Source organism: Bufo bufo, chromosome 4 (genome assembly GCF_905171765.1).
Source record: "Bufo bufo chromosome 4, aBufBuf1.1, whole genome shotgun sequence".
Lineage (NCBI taxonomy): Eukaryota > Metazoa > Chordata > Amphibia > Anura > Bufonidae > Bufo > Bufo bufo.
In genome coordinates, this window is record NC_053392.1 from 560,370,932 (window position 1) to 560,393,881 (window position 22,950).

The window sequence follows — 22,950 nt, forward strand, 5'->3', positions numbered from 1 at the left end:
CCATCCGTTTGAGTGTGAAGAACAGATGAGGTGAGTATGTATTTTTTTAGTTACCACAAAACACGAGGAAATCCGTCTTCCTGGCAAATCAAATTTCCCCTGAAATTCGGTTTGAAGTTCACTTCGGAAACTTCATAGTTTATAAGGCTGAAAAAATACATCTTTCCATCCAGTTCGGCCTATTATCCTGCAAGTTGATCCAGAGGAAGGCCAAAAAAAAAACAGTGAGGTAGAAGCCAAATCCTTTCCGACTCCAATCAGGCAATCAGACTAACTCCCCGGATCAACGACCCCTCTCTAGTAGCTATAGCCTGTAATATTATTACGCTCCAGACATTCATCCAGGCTCCTCTTGAATTCCTTTATTGTACTCACCATCACCACCTCCTCAGGCAGAGAGTTCCATAGTCTCACTGCTCTTACCGTAAAGAATCCTCTTCTATGTTTGTGTACAAACCTTCTTTCCTCCAGACGCAGAGGATGTCCCCTCGTCACAATCACAGTCCTGAAAAACTTTGATTTTCTCTCTCTCTCTCTCTCTCTCTCTCTCTCTCTCTCTCTCTCTATATATATATTATGAGATTGTATTAGGATACATACTACTTACATAATGGCCCGTAATGGAGGCTCAACACCAGGGGACAAGTGCAACAAGCTACCGATTTTTACATCACTATAAGGGCAGCACAGGGGTATGAAGCCAGGCTGGGAGGTGTGGACTGCCCTCCTATGTGCTGAGATCAACACCCACAGTATGCAGTGTATGTTAGAAATGAATGACTGGAACTGTGCATTGCTACTCCTCACCACTAGAGGGCTGTCTAAGTTAATCCAGCCTGCAAATAAGGTTCACACTTCAGTTATTTGGTAAGTTATTTCCATCAGTTATTGTGAACCAAAACCAGTAGCCAGCACAGAGATAAGATATAACGGAAAGATATTCACCTGTTCTGTGGTTTTGACCCACACCTAGTTTAGGCTCACAATAACTGATGGAAATAACAGACCAAATAACTGAAAATTGAACTCCTCCTTAGGGCTCATGCACACAACCGTATGTATTTTACGGTCTGCAATAAACTGATCTGCAAAAAATACGGATGATGTCTGTGTGCATTCCGTATTTTGCAGAACGGAACAGCTGGCCTCTAATAGAACAGTACTATCCTTGTCCGTAATACGGACAATAATAGGATATGTTCTATTTTTTTGCGGAACGGAAATATGGACATACGAAAATGAAATGCACATGGAATAACTTATTTATTTATTTTTGCTGACCCATTGAAATGAATGGTTCTGCGTACAGTCCGCAAGGCAGTTCTGTTGCCATATGCAAACGGATATCTTTTTTTCCGGATCCATTAGACTTATTCATTGAAATACCGTATCCGTCTTTCCAGTATCTTCCGAAATAACGGATCCGGTATTTACATTTTTCAAAGCTAGAAAGAACTGCGCATGCGCAGACCGTAAAACCGTATCCGGCAATGCGGCAATTTCCAGATCACTTGGTACCGGAGCCGGCATCAATACAGTTCAATGGAAATTAATGCCGGCAAGTCTGTTAGTGTTCCGGAATTTTGGCCTGAAAAAATATTTGTCTGGTCAAATACCATACAAGGGAAGGAACTGAAGACATCCTGATGCATACCGAACGGATTACTTTCCATTCAGAATGCATTGGGACAAAACTGAAGCGTTTTTTTTCCGGTACTGAGACCCTCAATACCGAAAAAGAATAACGCTAGTGTGAAATAAAAAAGAGAGTGCCATACTGCGGCAGGTGCTGTCTGCAATACAGACCCAAACATGTATGCCACCATGCAGGCTCTGCCATGAACATACGTACTTACCAATGATAAGGTTGGAAAAATATGGGAATCCAAAACCCCACCCCCTGGGAACACCCACCTCCACCAGAAATGCCCACTTATGGGTGGGGTTTTCATTATCACCACCCAACTTTGGCCCAGCCTGAATTTGCAGGGACAATCAGGGACAGTCCCTGAAAATTCAGGACAGTTTACAACTTTGCATGAGCCTAGTTATGCATAGTTGCCAACTGTCCCAAATTTGTACGGACTGTACCTGATTTTAAGAGACAGTCCTGGCAAATTTAGGCTGTCCCGTGCCAAAAATGGGTGGGGATATCGATAATCCGGCCCATAAGTGGGTGTTTTTGGTGGATTTAGGATGTTCCCAGGGGAAGAGTTTTAGATGACCCGATTTTACCAACCTAAACATTGGTAAGTATACATGTGCATACACCCTAAGGGCTCATGCACACGACCGTATGTATTTTGCAGTCCGCAAAACACGGATCCGCAAAAAAAAGGATCACATCTGTGTGACATCCTTATTGCATCCATATTTTTTGCGGATCTTTTGTAACAATGCCTGTCTTTGTCCGTTTTGCGGAACGGACATGCGGACATACGGAAACTGAGTCATTAAATTTTTATTTTTTGCGGACCCATTGAAATGAATGCTTCCACATATGGACCTGTAAAAAAACGGAAAAGAAAAATATGTTAGTGTGCATGAGCCCTAAATCTGACACTGCTGTGGTTGCACACCTATCTAAGCAGCTGGGAGGACCTCTTGCAACAAGCCAATGATATAAAAAGTCCCAGCACTGAAAGTAACAAATCATCATAAAGTACATGTACGCCTATTGTATCTTTTTTGGTCCAAGATAGCGATTAATGAATTTATGAAAATTCATTTTGGGTCTGATACGTCTGAATCAGGTGTGTGATTTGGACCCGAGTCGATACTACCCAACTTGAAAGTGCTTCAGTTTCCATAAAAAGCTGTGCATTACTAGTGTTGTGCTCGAATATTCGAATCGCTAATTTTTATCGCGACTATATTACATTGCCGATTTTTGCAATCAAGTAAATGATGAATGGAGATCACGAATTCTCGAATTTGTGAATTTATGGCGAATATTCGGCCAAAAATTCGCAAAATATCACAAATTTCGAATATTGTTTATGCCGCTCATCACTATGCATTACATCCTAGCTTATTAGTAACACCCCTCCAAAAAGAACCGAACAACGCAATTTGTCCAAATAATAATATCACAAAATATGAATATAGCTGTTTAAAGAGAGCACCAATCACCAGAATCAACCCCATTAGAAACCTGGCACAATTCCAGGTAGGGTTGATCCTGCTAATCAAAATGATACCTGTCTCCTGTGAATCAGTTTTAGTGCTCCTGAGGAAAAAAAGGGCTTTAGTGCACCAAGGGGTAAGGCTCCACCTCATTTGCATAAAGAATAAAAGTCTTTATTAACAAGAATAAACAGATTTTTGCAACAGAGGTATCCTTTTAATCAGCAGGATCGACCCTAGCATGCAATACACCTGGTTCCGTACAGTTGATCCTGCTGACTATCGCTCTTTATTATTACACATTTTGACCCTAGCTTCATATTTACCTATTGATATTTTTTGCCTTTGCCCTTCGTTTCTCAGACTGTGCATCCTTGGACATTATTTAGATCTCTCTGGCTTTCGTATGACTCTTTCTGTACATAGTACATGCATATGTGTTGGAGAGATCCCATGATCTGTAGAATGTCTCTAAAAATCAAGTAAATTGCACTTTGTTTTAAAACCTTTCCGCAGGTGTCACTATTTATTGTCAATGTACATAGAAAATATTGCCATCAGATTTATTCTTCCCTTTATAGCAAATGCAACAGGGACATCTACAGGTAACATACATGTACTGCAGGCTGCAATGTAAAATCAGGGAAAGGGAAATGTAGTAGCATAAACTTCCCACAAAGAACTGTCAATCTCTATTTTAATTAACAAACGCTATTCTTTATACAATATTCTAGCACACGACAATGCCCACCGATTACAGTTTAAACAGCGCCTTAATCAGTTGCTCTGCATAAGAAGGTTAAAAATTACAAGTTGTAGTTTTTAATGGCGCCATTTTGGGGTGCACATAACTTTCTGATTAACTTTCTTTCTGGGAGGGAGATGGGGAAAAAAAGCAATACTGCCACTGCGTTTTTACGTTATAAATTTTATGGCGTTCATTTTTTAGTATAAATAACATAATATCGTTATTCTCTGGTTCACTACGATTACAGTGATAACAAATACATAGTTTTTTTTCCGTTTTACTTCTTTTTTGCAAAAAAAACACCTTTTTTTTAAAGAAAAAATGTTTTTGCATTGCCGCTTCCCAAGACCCATAACTTTTTTCTTTTTCTTTCTATGGAGTTGTGTGAGGGCTTGATTTTTGCGGGACGACTTGTATTTTTAATTGGTATCATTTTGGAGTAAATGGCGCTTTTTGATCACTTGTTATTAAGTTTTTTTCGGTGGCAACTACTGTAAGAATAAATTATCAATTCTGTCTTTTTTTTTTTTTTTTTTTACAGCGTTCACCGTAGGGGATAATTTACGTGATATGTATCACTTGATAGTCCCACAAGGCGACTATAACAGACAATATTCTGATTGATTTTAAAATGGAATACATTATCCCTATAGTACATTGCATTTTAATATCAGTGCTGGTCTGGGGCCTACACGAGACCCCAGCCAGTCCTCACACACATCAGCACCCCGCGATCGCATAGGGAGTCCACTCCCGTTGTCACCGATTTACATGCAGCGGGCGCCATTGCCCGCAGCATGTAAAGTGTTAAACAGCCTGGATCATCACTCCTGACGGTACGGGCTAATAGAGCAGGGCAGTGGCCGGTGACCCCTGCAGCGCTTAGACTGGGCCGCCGTAAAAAAGTGGCGGCCCAGCCTAAGGCCCCTTAGTGACCGCCGTAAAAAAAGGCGTATGGGTGGTCACTAAGGGGTTAAAAGTTGAAGACAATCGACTGCATCACGATGAATGACAGTATATAACTTCAGTGACTGTTAATCTGGATATTCTGTTGATTAGATGGTGTCAGAAACACAGCATTATAAAATGATAATATCTGAATCACACAATAGATATTAAAAACACGTTAAGAGAAAAATGTTCCATCCCAATAAACTGTTGCACTAAACCATATAAATATGCAACAGTAAACTCCATGAGACTGTAAAATTCCCCCCCCCCCCCAACTACCTTTTGCCCCCCCCTTGTGGCTATTTTGTGCTGCAGAATTGTATGCATTTCACAAATCTAACATACAAGGTTTGTCCATACATAAAAATAACCACTGTATCAGTGAAACTGAGCTGGAAAGTTTCAGATGTGTCCACCCTCACCATAGCTCCAGTTTGGTTACGGACTCCATTTTCTCATTAAACAAATTCAATACGATATCACGACCATCAACTGACTGCAATTCATATGACAACCACTAGGTGGCCACACACAAACTTATGTAGGATAAACATCAAGTGACGCTCCAGGCAATCCAGATCTTTCTTCCAAAACCCGCCCCTGGGAACAACCCGACTGCAAACCACTGTCCAGCATGTGGACAAGCGATGGAATAGCAATCGCTCCTCCTTATGCTGTGGAGGAGATCACTGCATGTAAGCAGGTAATTGGCGGGAAGGAACGCTGATTGACAGGGCCAGCGTTCGTCTTCTCCTGCCAGCCCTGTGTGCTGGATAAATCTTGCGCCTGCACAGTGCCGTTTACCCAGCACATATGGCTGGCAGGAGAAGATGAACGCTGCCTGGCCCTGTCAATCAAGGACGGCGCCTCTAGGAGCAAAAGCAACCCACCCCCCGCTCCTATAGGCTAATTTGCATATAATCAAAGTTAAAATGGTGCAGTAAGGGGCACATAAGCATAGTAGAGTTAGGGTCTGCTGACATTAGCACATTGCTAATGTCAGCCAGTTTAATAGGGTTCATTCTGGTGACAGAAACCCTCTAAGGCCTGCTTTCCAGCCAAGCCTCTTCACTTCTGCATGTAGGGTGCAAGCAGTGAGCTCCCTATAGCTCTTAAAGGGCCAGCTCTCATGTCTTGATCTTTCTCTTGGAGTACTTAAGGCACCTTCCCCTGAGGGAAAGTGCCTAAACAATAAGGTTCCTTTGCTTGCTAAGTTCCCTGCCAAGGTGTGCTGTTGTATTGTCTGCCCGTGTACCGACCTCTGTCTGTTAATCATGCACTCCACCAGCCCTGACCTCGGCCTCTCTCTGACTACATATTTCTGCCTCAACCCTCGATACCCTGCACTAGCTATTAACCACATAGGGACTACTCCAAGAGGTAGTAACCTGGTGACTCCCCTTCAGCCAAGTCCAGATCCCTGTACAGGGCTTAAAAGGTGAATACGGGGGGGCTGCCAGGATAACACATGGGGCCATACCTACTGGTGCCATAACTACTGCTGTTACATGCGCTATGTTAAGCCAAAGTGAAATGTAAAGAAGGACTCATCTGTAATTATATATATTTTAAAGATAATTTTACAAGGACTAAATTTGTGGGACTCACCTAGACACAATGGGGGGGGGGTGTTTTATGACTTTCCTAATTTATAAAAAATAAAACTAAAACAAATGAAAGTAGAACGAAAACAGAACCCAATTTATCATAGTGGTATACACATTGACAAACATTTGAGGCAGCTGGATAGACATGTTAAACACTTTGGGGGTAATATATTAAGATTAGATTTTTGCTGTAATTTTTTGGAGCATCTGGGTTGTGTTTTTTTGCAACAAATTTGTAAAATGTCACATGCCATTTGTTAAAATTGCCACACAAAATAGGGGTTTTTCAAAGTCTACTTGCATTTGTTACAAAGGTTCCGTCAGATTATACTCTGCCAGGAGACTGGCGTAACTTGCAACTTTCTGTGCACAAATCACACTAAAGTGGCACAAATACACCATAAATGTGTCGCAGTTGCCTATTCCAGAGACAAAACAAGCTAAATCACCCACGTTTCTGGCGTCGTTTTTTTTTTTATACATTTCCCTTTTTTCTGCCACCTCTTGGCTGGTGTTAAATATCTCTAATGTTTCAGACAGTTCCCTTGGAACTCAATGTCTCTACAATGCAAGCTATAGGTGACATGCTTGGCCTTGTTCATATTAGTATATTTGCATAATAGTTCCAACAACTAGTACCTGATAAAGAGGTTACAGGACTGAAAAAAAATAAAAGAAAACATGGATGCTTTCTTCCTGGAACGGCATCACTTTGGTCCACAGACTGGGCTTTGTGTTGCCATTCAACCCCACTTGAAAAGTGCTTAGCTGCAATAACAAATCCTATTGACAAGGGCGGCACTGATTCTGAAAAAAACCCAGATTTTTTCCCCCCATGCAACCCCTTTAAAGCGTCCCTATTTTTTAATCAATAGCATACAGTATGTGAGTACATAAAACGTAGCAAGTAATAACTGGCAGCTTTCCCACGTCAGTCGCATGCCACTCATTTACCTGCCAATGTTCAGAAACCTTTTCAGCCCCCCCCCAAAAAAAAAAAAAAAAAAGTAAATAAAAACCATGACCGGGGGGTGGCGGGGGGGGGGGGGGGGGGGAGTGGGGTATGCAGTTCTGTCTCTTTGCATCTGAAATTGCTGTGAAAGAGGAGGGGGAGCTGCCATGGAGATCACACATTGTAGCTTTTACAGTACATCATATAGTCTATACCATGGAGAGAAACTGAGGCTTTGTGGAAACCAGGAAAGGGAGGGAAAAAAACGCTCAATATACAGCTGTCTCCAGTGATATTGTGTGTTTTTTTTTTGGATCAATAGATACTCTTTAAATTTCAGCCTTCAAAGATGCTAACTTCTACTGGGTTATTGCTTTCTTGAAAGGCATGGAGAATTTCATTGGAAGAGAATATATCAGAAATTCTATCCTTTAGATGATACAATTTCTAACGTTCTAGATTTCACGGGCATATGTTTCATGTTTTATTGTTTAGAGACACAAAATAAGAGAAACTTCACTTCAATTGTAACACTCAAATGGTTCAATTTGTTGCAAAAATAAAAAAAGCACAAATCGAATTTCTCTTCTTCAACAGTGGCCATGCTGAGTAAGGATCACGGCAGGAACCTGATGAAATTGAACTCTGTGGTTGAAGTAGTTCTTTCATTCTCATGAATGTAAACTTATATCCCCTAGAATTGCATAGTGCGTCATTCATTTTTGTTACATTCTTTTTCTGCTTATTACACTGCTATATTACTACTGTTGTAGTATATTCCCTAATTATAACTGGTCACCAACTACCAGCTGCACACTTATTAACCAAATGAACTTATAACAGGCTTATTTATTAATAGTCCCTCCAGAAGTAACTCAAAGCTCATGGACCCTATTGCAATATCTGCAACAGGATCCCTTGAACTATCATCAGCTTGCATTCCAAAAAAATATAAAAAAAAGCTGAGCCTGTGATGCAACCAGATGTAAGATAGCTGCCTATAAGTCCATGCTCAACCTATTAAACAGGCCTTAAGGATTAACTTGGATAATAGCTAGACTAGTAGCCCATTTGAGGCAACTGCATCCTATCAGTACAGAGCAGATAGAACTGGCTAAACTAGGTGGGAGGCCTTCATTAGGATTCAGGCTTGAGATGACTAACCTCCAGTACTCCAGCTGTGGTAAAACTATGACTCCCAAGATGTATACTTGCTTGGCTGTTCTCAAAACTCGATAGAAATGAATGGATCATGCTGGGAATCGTAGTTTCATCACAGCTGGAGTGCCGAAGGTTAGCCATCACTGATTGAGGGTGTACTGTTTATCCTTATTGAGAGCACCTTCTAGGCGTAGTCTTATAAATCAGAAAATGCCCTTCTGGGAAAGAGAGCTAATTTGCATATCATTATCCCACATGAGCATTTCCTGGCCTACATCACTCCTTACGCCTACTAGGCACTCACCATAAGGAGAAATAGCACCACCTGAATCCTGAAGAAGGCCACCAGCCTTGAAGCATTTATTGGTGAACAAAGGGCCCATATACATTTTTTAAATGAGCAAATTTTATAATATATAGTAATACCCCTAAAAATAGTTGTTACTTTACATTCTCCATATGTCTACTTCATGTTTGGATCATTTTGTAAATGCCATTTTTTTGGGGGGACATTAGAAGGCTTAGAAGTTTTGAAGCAAATCTTGTCATTTTTCAGAAAATTTCCAAAACCTACTTTTTAGGACCAGTTCAGGTCTGTAATCACTTTGTGAGGCTTACATAATAGAACCCCCCCCCCCCCCAAATGACCCAATTTTAGAAACTACACCCCTCAAGGTATTCAAAACTGATTTTACTAACTTTGTTAACCCTTTAGGTGTTCCACAAGAATTAATGGAAAATGGAAATCAAATTTCATAATTTCACTTTTTTGGCAGATTTTCCATTTTAATCAATTTTTTCCACTAACAAAGCAAGGGTTAATAGCCAAACAAAACTCAATATTTATTGCCCTGATTCTGTAGATTACAGAAACACCCCATATATGGTCATAAACCGCTGTATGGGCACACGGCAGGGTGCAGAAGGAAAGGAATTCCATACAGGTTTTGGTTTCACTGGGATTATTTTAAGCTGTCATGTTACATTTGGAGACACCCTGATGCACTCCTAGAATAGAAACTACCAAAATTTGACCCCATTTTTGAAACTATGGTATAAGGTGGCAGTTTTGTTGGTACTATTTTAGGGTACGTATGATTTTTGGTTGCTTTATAATATACTTTTTTGAGGCAAGGCGACAAAAAATAGCTGTTTTGGCACCGTTTATATTTTTTGCTATTTACAACGTTCATCTGACAGGTTAGATCATGTGGTATGACTTTTTTTGGTTGTTTATTTCAGTTTTAAATAATAAAGCATTTTTTTTAAATAGTTTTTTTTAGTGTTTCCACATTCTGAAAGCCGTATTTTTTTTTATTTTTTTGGGTGACTCATTTTTTTTGGTATGAGATGACGGTTTGATTGGTACTATTATGGGGTGCATATGATTTTTTGATTGCTTGGTATTACACTTTTTGTGATGTAAGGTGACAAAAAATGGCTTTTTTGCCTTTTTTTTACGGTTTTCAACTGAGGGGTTAGATCATGTGATATTTTTATACAGCAGGTTCTTACGGACGTGGCAATACCTAATAAGTCAACTTTTTTATTTATCTAAGTTTTCACACAATAATATCATTTTTGAAAAAAATATATAATTTTAGCATTTCCATAGTCTGAGAGCCATAATGTTTTTATGTTTTGGGCGATTGTCTTAGATATGGTATAACTTTTTGTGGGATGAGATGATGGTTAGATTGGCACTATTTTGGGGTGCATATGACTTTTTGATCACTTGCTATTACACTTTTTCTGATGTAAGGTGACAGTAAATGGCTGTTTTTGACACTTCTTTTTTTTTTTACGGTGTTCACCTGAGGGATTAGTTCTTGTGGTATTTTTATAGAGAAGGTTGCTACTGATGCGGCGATACCTAATTTGTATACTTTTTTTTTTTACTTACGGTAAGTTTTACACAATAACAGCATAGATTTTTTTATTTTTTGGGCGATTGTCTTAGGTAGGGTATCATTTTCTGTTGTATGAGGTGACGGTTAGATTGGTACTACTTTGCAGGGCATACGCCTTTTTGATCGCTTGGTGTTGCACTTTTAGTGATGTAAGGTGACAAAAAAAGTTTTTTTAGCACAGTTTTTATTTAATTTTTTTGACGGTGTTCCTTGGAGGAGTTAGTTCATGTCATCATTTTATAGAGCCGGTCGATGCGGACGCGGCAATACCTAATATGTCTACTTTTCTTATTTTCGCTATTTTTTACAATTTTTTTGTTACTTTATTTTGGGAAAAGGACTTTTTTTATTTTACTTGAAACTTACATTTTTTTTGTAAAACTTTTTTTTAAAACTTTTTTTGCACTTTATTTTTTGTTCCACTGTGGGATCTCACAGGCTTTCTCGGAAGGCAGCCACGATGCCTAAGGTGCTCTCTCCCTCCCTCCGCTGACCGCAGCACATGAAGGGTTAATGTGCCAGCATCGGTGATTTCACTGATGCCGGCGCATGCAGCAGGGGTCCAGCTATCAGTGACTGCTGGACCCCTGCCGCGGATTGGGCAAGCGCATCTCCTGCAGCCGCCCGATCACAGCGCTGTAAATGTACGGCACTGGTCCTTAAGTCACGGACATCTACATGTACGGCGCAGATCTTAAGGGGTTAAAGTATAGTAAAGTAAAGTAGTTTGATATATTTACTAACAATTAGTATACCCGCATAGGTTGTTGCCTTTGGAAAGCTTCTCAGGAACTCATAGCAAACTTTCTCTATGGTAGTGATTGAATATGCTGAGAAAATGACAATATACATATGTGTTCCTCTTTTCCTTTTCCTCTAGCATGAGATGACCAGCTTTGGAAAAAAAAGAAGAAAAGCAAAACATGTTTATTCTACATGTGTTTAGATATTTTTGGCCACTCAGAGATTGTGATGTGATACCACTTTAGCTACTAATCTATCTTTATTTACTTTTCTAATGCCGTTTTTACATTTTGGGCAGTAATCCTCTATAAGTTAATCTTCAACTTCTGAAGAACAAGCCATTTCTAGGTCCACCTTAATGTCCTGATTACTTGCTTTATATATCTCTATAGCAGTCAGAGCTGATGTTTCATACACACAGCTCCACATCTGCGGCATAGTGATACATTATAACATTTTGGCTGACTAAAGTCACCACTAGGGGGAGCAGCATACTAATTTATTATTGCGTTCAGTGTGTAAACAGTCTGCTCTTCCCTAACTGTGCCTACAAAATGAAGATTGTTATTGTAACCTTTGTAACTTGCAAGTCCAACTTTTCTGGATTTAAATAAGCAAAGTTGTGTTCAAAGGAGGTCATTTGCTATTAATAAAATTAATGGTTTTGCGTTCATTGTTTTATTGGCTTTGAGATGAAGTATAAATGAGTTGTCTGGGTGATACAATTTTTTCTCAATTGCTTCAGAATAGTGTAATTTAAAAAATAAAATAAAATCATACTTGCCTCACCAATCACATGTTCTGACACTTGAAATATCATCTCAACCAATCACCGGCTGAGTCAGGTCTCCATAGTGGCAGGGATTGGCTGATTGAGCATTTCCTTTGTCTCGATAGAGACCAGGAAGTACAGATAGGTGGGTGATCAGAGAAGCATCAGAACAGCAGTGACAGGGGACATTAGGCAGGGTATGATTTTTAAAATATTTTTTTACACCATTCTGTAGCTTTTGAAAATAATTTGTATCACCTGAATAACCCCATTAATGTAGCATGTTGTATGGATTCCTTATGTATATCACTAAAAAAGACACTTTCAAATTTTTTCTAAGGTCAAATGGCTGGCGATCACACACGGCTGGAGTTCCACAACATTGAAACTGGGATAATAACTGAACGTCGTTACCTGTCGGCTGTGCCTTCCAATTTCATTGGCCATCTACAGAGCTTGTCATTCAATGGCATGGCCTACATTGATTTGTGTAAAAATGGGGACATAGATTACTGCGAACTGAACGCTCGCTTTGGTTTCAGAAACATTATTGCAGATCCAGTCACTTTCAAGACCAAAGCTAGCTATGTTGCCCTGGCCACGTTACAAGCCTACACCTCCATGCACCTCTTCTTCCAGTTCAAGACCACATCTCCAGATGGCCTCATACTTTACAACAGTGGTGATGGCAATGACTTCATTGTAGTTGAACTAGTCAAAGGGTAAGTACTGCTATATGTTTAGTGAACCAGGAACAATTATTGTACAGTTGTGGCGACTAACGCAAATTTTGTTTTTCACAGTTGGCTGTTTCAATGTTTTTAGATAATTTTTTTTCAAATGTTTCGATTATATGCCGAAGAACATTTATAAGCATTCCAAACATCATTTATGCAAAAGACTCAATATTTAGGGCTCTTACACACGACCATTGCCTGTTTTGCAGCCGCAAATTGAGGATCCGCAAAACACGGATACCGGCCCCTTATAGAATGTGCCTTTCCTTGTCCGTAATGCGTCCAAGAATAGGACATGTTCTATTTTTTTGCGCAATCACGGAACAGATATAAAGATGCGGACACCATACATGTATGCTGTCTGCATCTTTTGCGGCCCCGTTGAAATGACCCGCATCTGACCCGCAAAATATGCAGATCAGAAGCAGACCAAAAGTATGTTCATGTGAATGAGCCCTTAGAGTGTTAATTAGTGAGAAGCAAATTTCTTGACAGTCTTTTTGTGTCCAATTCAGGGAACTTTTAAAAAATTTATTTCTGACCCAGGTATGCTCTGAAAATTTATATATAACATTCTCTGTTCTTCTAAGACTTGAATAAATGCAAAGCACAAAAAGAGACAAAGGTGTAATTCTCCACTGGAAATGAGTTCTCCTTTCAAAAGTACCAAATATCCCAGTATCACACTTCTCTAAATAACATATGCAATCCAGATCTCCTTCCATAAGAACAAGATTACTAGGTGTCTCAGGAGGAAAAAATAAAATAAAAATCACCTTGGCTAGCTGAATGTAAGTATGGAGGTGCTCTTTCTCATTACAGAGATTAAAAAGTATACATGAGGAGTATTGTAGTCGAGCGAATGCAGCTCTGCCTTTCTGGGAAATATACATGCACATTTTAGTATCTTATGTCTACTGGCATCAGAATCCCCCCCAATTTTTTTTAAATAAAAAATAAATAAAACACAAAGCCTATGTTTCCCAGAAAGGCAGAGCAGTATTTATACTTTTTGGTCTCCCTAATGACAAAGAGCACCTCCAAGTGTACATCCAAAGCTATTCAGCTAACTAAGTCAATGGTCCCTTGAAAAACAAAGTATTCTTGTCCTTTTGAGCAGGAGGTCTGTGGATAACACTAACAGTGTTATCCAATACATTCCAGAACTGTAAGCGTTACATAGCATCATAAATCAATATAATGCTATGTGAACCTGTCAGTGCTGAGAGGTCAGAACAGGAGCTGCCACATACTCATGCTGTAAGTCCGATTTGTGGAACTCTCTCGACTGAAAGGGGCCTTTCTCTCCCCATATTTAGGTTCAATTGGAGTCAATTTGGATCCACCAAAGATAGGTAGAGGCGCGGACTTCAGCATATGCAGCACTGGCCTAAATGTAGGAGAGGTTCCTTGCCGGCCCGTCCCATTCCCCTCCCACACCACACCCACTTTTTTTACCCCTGGCGTGAGCAGGGAAAGTCAAAAATTGTGGCGCAATCTGCACCAGAAATATGCCTAATATAGGCGTATTTCTGATGGTAAATGACCCCCTTTATGTTTTGTGTCTGCACAGATACTGTATACGTGAATTTGGCATTTTGCTTTTAGAAAACCATTCTTCTGTGTACAACTGATTTGGCTTTATATATATCATACATAATCAGTTTTCCTCATAAATTAGACCACACAAGAACGTGTCCCTTTAACACTACTGAGCTCTGTTCACCATTAGCACCGTGCACATAGAGAACTCTTTATAAAATATGATGTTTATGAGAAGCAACGCACAATAATGTGTGTCCTCCAGTCAGTAGCATTCACGACTTATCCACCACAATGAATATTATCAGTATCATCTTTTCACCAGGGAAATAACTAAATCTTTTCAGTACAGAGCTCAGGGGTAGCCCAGAGCTATAGAGGACACGGGAACAATAGAATATGGACATAGAACCTAAAATAGCCGCCCCATGCTGGGAGTCTGGACGGACTGTACTGTATGTAAGTCATGCTGGAAGACAGGAGTCACTTGGAAAGTATCATACAAGTGTAGCTAATGAACGACCCTGAGAAAACCTGCTCTACAATTGGCAGTCCGTGTCAGTCTACATTGTGTGTGCTCTCAGCTGGGATGGGTATATTAGCCGACAGCAGACAAACACACACTGAAATCTGATTATACCCGGATAGTGTGCCATTAGGGTTTGTTAACCATGCATACAATTTCAAGACTCGCTGTTGAGATAAAACAACCGGGCATGTTCTGGTAATCCCAGCTAGAGATCAGCTCTATATGAGATAGGACAATGGTTGGCCCGGGGTCTATGGTTACTCTTAACCTGAGGCTAACAGGATTAGTAACAGCCAGGGGCGGACTGAGCGCGGTCGGCACTTCGGACGTGGTCCAAGGGCCCGGCCAGGATGGGGGCCCGCCGCAGCAGTGCACATAACGTCAGTCGTCACTGTGTTCCTTCTGCACCGCACTGACGTCACACACACACACACCGCAGCGCTGTTCGCGCACTCATTGGTGCTGCGGGATTCGCGGGAGAAGGAAGGGATCTCTGAGGAGCGTGGGCACAGAGTTCGCTGAGGTAGTGGTTTTGGGTTAAGTGGTAGCCTAGGCAGCTTTGCGTCTCAGCCGTGTCTGGTCTGAAATAAATTGAAAGACTGTGCTGGGCTGGCGGCGCTGCTGTTGCTGTGGGCTGTGGCAGGGCCGGGGTGAAAAGGGGAGAAAAATAAGTTATAAAAAAGTCTGATAAATACCAGTGTGAATGAAGGACTGTTGAAAGGGGTTAATAACTACTGAAGGCCCTTCACAGTAGTTATTAACCCGTTTCAGCAGTCCCCCATTCACAGTATTTATTAACCCCTTTCACTAGTCCCCTCTTCAGTGAAGGGGGGACTGCTGAAGGGGTTAATAAATACTGTGAATGGGGGAATGCTGAAAGGGGTTAATAACTATTGAAGGCCCTTCACAGTAATTATTAACCCCTTTCAAATGTCCCCTGTTCACAGTGTTTATTAACCCCTTCAGCAGTCCCATCTTCACTGAAGAGGGGACTAGTGAAAGGAGTTAATAACTACTGTGAATGGGGGACTCAGGACTGCTGAACTAGGTTAATAATACAGCGCTTTTCCATCCCGCAGAGTCCAGTAAAGCAAAAGCGCTATAGTGACATATTTTTTTTCTTTTGCCGGGCACTTACTGGGAGAGGGGCGTGGTTTATCAGGTTGAGGGTGTGGCCTAGAATGTCCTCCTTTTTGGGGTGAAGCAAGTGGCCACCCTAGTCGCGAATCGTAATACTTACCTGTATAGGGTAGGACTCAGGAGGGGCCTGGCCCTGTACACGTGGGTGGGGCTTGCGGCAGAACATGGGTGGGGCCTGTAAGGGGGCCCTTGATTTATTTTGCCCGGGGGCCCTGAGGCTTCTCAGTCCACCCCTGGTAACAGCCCAGCCTGTGAACAACTGTGGTGCATGTTAAGAAAAAAGAGCAGTTTTACCGATTCACCCCCCAGCTTCTTGTGATGAAGATTTTTGTTTTGGTCCTTTTTTTGTTAGCACATTTTATTATTCAGGGGTGTATACCTGTGTTATTAGTGATTTTTGTGAGCCCATTTAATGGAGTTGTATGAGATCTTAAGAAATTTGGCTGAGGCCAAGTTCATACTGTGGATTTAGTTCCATGGCAGGAACTAAAGGACATGACCTTTCTGGACATGGTCTGGAAAACCACATGGAAATAAACTGCGGCGAAGTGAACGGCAGGACAGATTTCAATTGAAAACAATGGGAGTCAGGTTCTGCAAAGATTCTGCGTTGGTTTTTAGAAAGGGATCTGCACCAAAATCTGTGCACAAAAACTCCATGTGAACTTACCCTAAGAGCAGCATATTTGATAAAATTAGAAAAAATAAAAATCCTTTTAAATCCCCTGTTGCTCTGTTGGTTCCCATTGGTCTTTGTTTCCTTCCCTGGAGCAATGACATGGCTGCTGCAGCTAATGACTGGACTAGGCAGTGATGCTTGTGTGTACCCATGAGACTGCTGAGCCCAGGGATTGGCTGCAGCTGTCGTGTGGCTGTCTGTGATGTCATCATAGCAGAAATGTAGACAAAGACTGCAGGACCACAGGTGACACTGAAACAATGGGGGGATTGAAGAGGTGAGTGCGTTTTTGGATTGTTTTTTATTAAACCATATGTTCTGCTTTTAGTAAAAAATAAATAAATAATACAATCTAATATATAAAGCTGAGTGTATGTGTGTATGTCCGCTAAAGGAATCTGCACCGTGGCATTTACAATCACAAAATTTGGCACACAGGTACATCAGGTGTCCGGGAAGGGTTTAGACCAGGTCTCAGCTCTCTAGGACGTACCGTTCCTGAGATCTTCCCAAAAAATGCATTAGCCAATAGAAGCTTGGTCACATGACCTTATCAGCCAATAGAAGTTCGCAGGTCCTTCAGCCTCCACATACAGGGAGTGCCGAATTATTAGGCAAGTTGTATTTTTGAGGATTAATTTTATTATTGAACAACAACCATGTTCTCAATGAACCCAAAAAACTCATTAATATCAAAGCTGAATATTTTTGGAAGTAGTTTTTAGTTTGTTTTTAGTTTTAGCTATTTTAGGGGGATATCTGTGTGTGCAGGTGACTATTACTGTGCATAATTATTAGGCAACTTAACAAAAAACAAATATATACCCATTTCAATTATTTATTTTTACCAGTGAAACCAATATAACATCTCAACATTCACAAATATACATTTCTGACATTCAAAAACAAAACAAAAACAAATCAGTGACCAATATAGCCACCTTTCTTTGCAAGGACACTCAAAAGCCTGCCATCCATGGATTCTGTCAGTGTTTTGATCTGTTCACCATCAACATTGCGTGCAGCAGCAACCACAGCCTCCCAGACACTGTTCAGAGAGGTGTACTGTTTTCCCTCCTTGTAAATCTCACATTTGATGATGGACCACAGGTTCTCAATGGGGTTCAGATCAAGTGAACAAGGAGGCCATGTCATTAGATTTTCTTCTTTTATACCCTTTCTTGCCAGCCACGCTGTGGAGTACTTGGACGCGTGTGATGGAGCATTGTCCTGCATGAAAATCATGTTTTTCTTGAAGGATGCAGACTTCTTCCTGTACCACTGCTTGAAGAAGGTGTCTTCCAGAAACTGGCAGTAGGACTGGGAGTTGAGCTTGACTCCATCCTCAACCTGAAAAGGCCCCACAAGCTCATCTTTGATGATACCAGCCCAAACCAGTACTCCACCTCCACCTTGCTGGCGTCTGAGTCGGACTGGAGCTCTCTGCCCTTTACCAATCCCGCCACGGGCCCATCCATCTGGCCCATCAAGACTCACTCTCATTTCATCAGTCCATAAAACCTTAGAAAAATCAGTCTTGAGATATTTCTTGGCCCAGTCTTGACGTTTCAGCTTGTGTGTCTTGTTCAGTGGTGGTCGTCTTTCAGCCTTTCTTACCTTGGCCATGTCTCTGAGTATTGCACACCTTGTGCTTTTGGGCACTCCAGTGATGTTGCAGCTCTGAAATATGGCCAAACTGGTGGCAAGTGGCATCTTGGCAGCTGCACGCTTGACTTTTCTCAGTTCATGGGCAGTTATTTTGCGCCTTGGTTTTTCCACACGCTTCTTGCGACCCTGTTGACTATTTTGAATGAAACGCTTGATTGTTCGATGATCACGCTTCAGAAGCTTTGCAATTTTAAGAGTGCTGCATCCCTCTGCAAGATATCTCACTATTTTTGACTTTTCTGAGCCTGTCAAGTCCTTCTTTTGACCCATTTTGCCAAAGGAAAGGAAGTTGCCTAATAATTATGCACACCTGATATAGGGTGTTGATGTGATTAGACCACACCCCTTCTCATTACAGAGATGCACATCACCTAATATGCTTAATTGGTAGTAGGCTTTAGAGCCTATACAGCTTGGAGTAAGACAACATGCATAAAGAGGATGATGTGGTCAAAATACTCATTTGCCTAATAATTCTGCACGCAGTGTACACAGTTTTACTCCAGTTTTCCATAACAACCCAGCCATTTATCTTCACTGCTGTAGGTGAGCTTTAAAGGAAATCTGTCACCAGGATAATCGCTATTAAAGTAAAGCCGTGGCCTAATAGCACTTAGAACCTTATTTCAAGATGTGCCTTTGTTCCAGCAATAGATGTTTTTATCCTCTGACAATCCAGTTTATTTGGTAAGCAAATGAGCCAGTAAGGTGCCCAGAAGGGCGTCACTCCTGCAGGAAAGAGCCCAGACACGCCCCCTCCCACAATGTGTCCACCCTCAAAATACATAAAACCCCACCCCAAGCTAAGCCACGCCCCTCCCACTCCTGAGCTGACGGGGATTGAAAAAAATGAAAGTAAAAATCAACTTCTGTCAGCTGCAGGGGTGGGAGGGAGGGTGACTTTCTCCCTGCAGCTCACACTCAGACAGCACAGTGCTGCAGTTTTAGAGTCAGCTGTTCAAATGGACACGCCCCCGATCCAGTAAAGGCCACTGTTATGGGGGCGGGACCCTGTGTAGGTCACTGTCAAGAGGGTGGTGTGCTGTGAAAGTCACTGTTAAAGGGGAAGGCTGCTGTAAAGGTCAAAGTTAAGGGGGTAAGCTGTTGTGGAGGTCCAATTTTAAGGGATGGGGCACTGTGGGGGGGGGTCAGTGTTAAGGGGTGGGGGCTGTGGAGGTCACTGTTTTGGGGGCGGGGTGCTGTAGATGTCACTGTTATAGTGGATAGTGTTGATATCTTTTAACGACACACACAAACATTAAATGAAATAAATTAAATATACCCGAGCGAAGCCGGGTCCATCAGCTTGTAAATAAATAATTAGATGGTCCCGGACAATTCCTTAATCACTATTTCAAGATCCTTGCATGCAGTCAGTGAATTAAAACTTTCTAGTACACATTCAAAGGCTGAAAGTGATACATAAAGCATAATGTATGCAGCCTAAATAATGTTATACAGTATATCAATGCTACAATGTATTAGTTTAGTCCAAACTGTTTAACTCCTAAAGAATTGCGAAGATTGGGTACAATTGTAGCAAACTCTCAACTGTAAGAAATTAGATACAGTATGATGCTAATTTTATAATATGACATCATTATAACCCGTGGAGGGTTTCACATAATGCCGAGTTTTGCACTGGGGTCGAGAAACATTGCTGCATATCTCTGCTACCCACACCCAAAGTGTTCTCCTTATGATAGGGCTATGGTAAATCAAGGTAATTAAGAACCTATTTTTCACAACATTATTACATTCTTGACATGACATTTGCACTGAGATTATACAGTATCTTGTAGATGTATTTTTGTAATGTTTCTACAGTGAATTGTTCAATGTGTGACATTCGTGTAAGTGACCACTAGAGGGCCTCGGAGTACTGTCTGGAAATTCCTAGCTTCTGTGCAGTACAGCAGGGAATGTAATATGATTGCATTATTACCCTGGTCACGATGAAAACAGTGGGAAATAGATTTTATTATTGCTAAATTTACTTTCATATCCACTTGAACATCATTTATTTCCGTTCCATAAACATTATTCTAATTGTTACCATAAAGGTAATTACTAATGTAATACCGTAAAAGAATATTTAATGTCAGAGTCATGCAAAATCTCTATTTTTTTTCTTTCAGATATTTGCATTACGTTTTTGATCTTGGCAATGGCGCAAACCTAATTAAAGGCAGCTCTAACAAACCCTTGAATGACCACCAATGGCACAACGTGATGATCTCCAGAGACACAAGCAATCTCCATACCGTGAAAATAGACACCAAGATCACCACTCAGAGCACAGCGGGAGCCAGAAACCTGGATCTTAAAAGTAAGTGCGAGTATTCAGATGGATATGGTGTCCCTGAATGAATCAAATTAGATCCCAATATATTCTCCACCATGTGAAGGTTGCGTTTCATTATGTGACTGTGTATTGTCCTCCTCCTGAATATCATCTATGAACCCATGTGAATGGCCGCTCACGAATACTCATTCCGGGTCTTGCTCCTACAAATAATTGAGCAGACTTGTCTACAAGCTGGTAGGCGACTGGCCTGTCATCTCTCTGGACCTGGTTGGTTAAAGCCGCCACTGAAGCAACACCCCATAGACATATTCAGAGCAAAACTCTCAGACTTCTTCACTGATAAGGAAGGCCACGGAGAGATTTCAATAGTTTAACCCATTCCCCATAAACATTCCCTTCTGACATTGTTATGAGGCAAAGAGAAACGTCCGAGAACCATCCTGACCTGATTCTGTTATTTCCAAAGTCATTGAATGGAACACCATCATGGATGCTTGACCGCTACTCCATTCAAGCCTGTATAAATGGAATAGACCGATGGATGGATGATGGAAAGATATGGATAGACTGACAGACAAAAAAAACAGACAGACAGATAGATACAGTTGCAAGAAAAAGTATGTGAACCCTTTGGAATGATATGGATTTCTGCACAAATTGGTCATAAAATGTGATCTGATCTTCATCTAAGTCACAACAATAGACAATCGCAGTCTGCTTAAACTAATAACACACAAAGAATTAAATGTTACCATGTTTTTATTGAACACACCATGTAAACATTCACAGTGCAGGTGGAAAAAGTATGTGAACCCTTGGATTTAATAACTGGTTGAACCTCCTTTGGCAGCAATAACTTCAACCAAACGTTTCCTGTAGTTGCAGATCAGACGTGCACAACGGTCAGGAGTAATTCTTGACCATTCCTCTTTACAGAACTGTTTCAGTTTAGCAATATTCTTGTGATGTCTGGTGTGAATCGCTTTCTTGAGGTCATGCCACAGCATCTCAATCGGGTTGAGGTCAGGACTCTGACTGGGCGACTCCAGAAGACGTATTTTCTTCTGTTTAAGCCATTCTGTTGTTGATTTACTTCTATGCTTTGGGTCGTTGTCCTGTTGCAACTCCCATCTTCTGTTGAGCTTTAGCTGGTGGACAGATGGCCTTAAGTTCTCCTGCAAAATGTCTTGATAAACTTGGGAATTCATTTTTCCTTCGATGATAGCAATCCGTCCAGGCCCTGACGCAGCAAAGCAGCCCCAAACCATGATGCCCCCACCACCATACTCCACAGTTGGGATGAGGTTTTGATGTTGGTGTGCTGTGCCTCTTTTTCTCCTCACATAGTGTTGTGTGTTTCTTCCAAACAACTCAACTTTGGTTTCATCTGTCCACAGAATATTTTGCCAGTACTGCTGTGGAACATCCAGGTGCTCTTGTGCGTACTGTAAATGTGCAGCAATGTTTTTTTTGGACAGCAGTGGCTTCCTCTGTGGTATCCTCCCATGAAATCCATTCTTGTTTAGTGTTTTACGTATCGTACATTCGCTAACAGGGATGTTAGCATATGCCAGAGACTTTTGTAAGTCTTTAGCTGACACTCTAGGATTCTTCTTTACCTCATTGAGCAGTCTGCACTGTGCTCTTGCAGTCATCTTTACAGGACGGCCACTCCTAGGGAGAGTAGCAGCAGTGCTGAACTTTCTCAATTTATAGACAATTTGTCTTACCGTGGACTGATGAACAGCAATGCTTTTGGAGATATTTTTATAACCTTTTCCAGCTTTATGCAAGTCAACAATTCTTAATCGTAGGTCTTCTGAGAGCTCTTTTGTGTGAGGCTTCATTCACATCAGGCAATGCTTCTTGTGAAAATCAAACCCAGAACTGGTGTGTGTTTTTTATAGGGCAGGGCAGCTGTAACCAACACCTCCAATCTCATCTCATTGATTGGACTCCAGTTGGCTGACACCTCACTCCAATTAGCTCTTGGAGATGTCATTAGTCTAGGGGTTCACATACTTTTTCCACCTGCACTGTGAATGTTTACATGGTGTGTTCAATAAAAACATGGTAACATTTAATTCTTTGTGTGTTATTAGTTTAAGCAGACTGTGATTGTCTATTGTTGTGACTTAGATGAAGATCAGATCACATTTTATGACCAATTTGTGCAGAAATCCATATCATTCCAAAGGGTTCACATACTTTTTCTTGCAACTGTAATAGATAGATAGATGATAGATAGATAAATAAATAGATAGATAATAGACAGATAGATATTAGATAGATAGATAGATAGATAATAGATATAGATGATAGATAGATAGATAGATAGATAGATAGATAGATAGATAGATAGATAGATAGATAGAC

At 40.9% G+C, this 22,950-nt stretch overlaps 1 protein-coding gene across 9 annotated transcripts in view; it reads left to right on the plus strand.

Annotated features, from left to right (window-relative positions):
• Positions 1–22,950, plus strand: part of NRXN1 (neurexin 1) — a 1,679,151-nt gene that overhangs the window by 911,134 nt on the left and 745,067 nt on the right. For all 9 annotated transcript variants that reach the window (XM_040430258.1, XM_040430259.1, XM_040430265.1 and 6 more), the window contains 2 exons: positions 12,312–12,693; positions 20,405–20,595. In XM_040430258.1, coding sequence (XP_040286192.1) covers positions 12,312–12,693; positions 20,405–20,595 — 573 coding nt within the window. The remainder of the gene's footprint in view (positions 1–12,311; positions 12,694–20,404; positions 20,596–22,950) is intronic.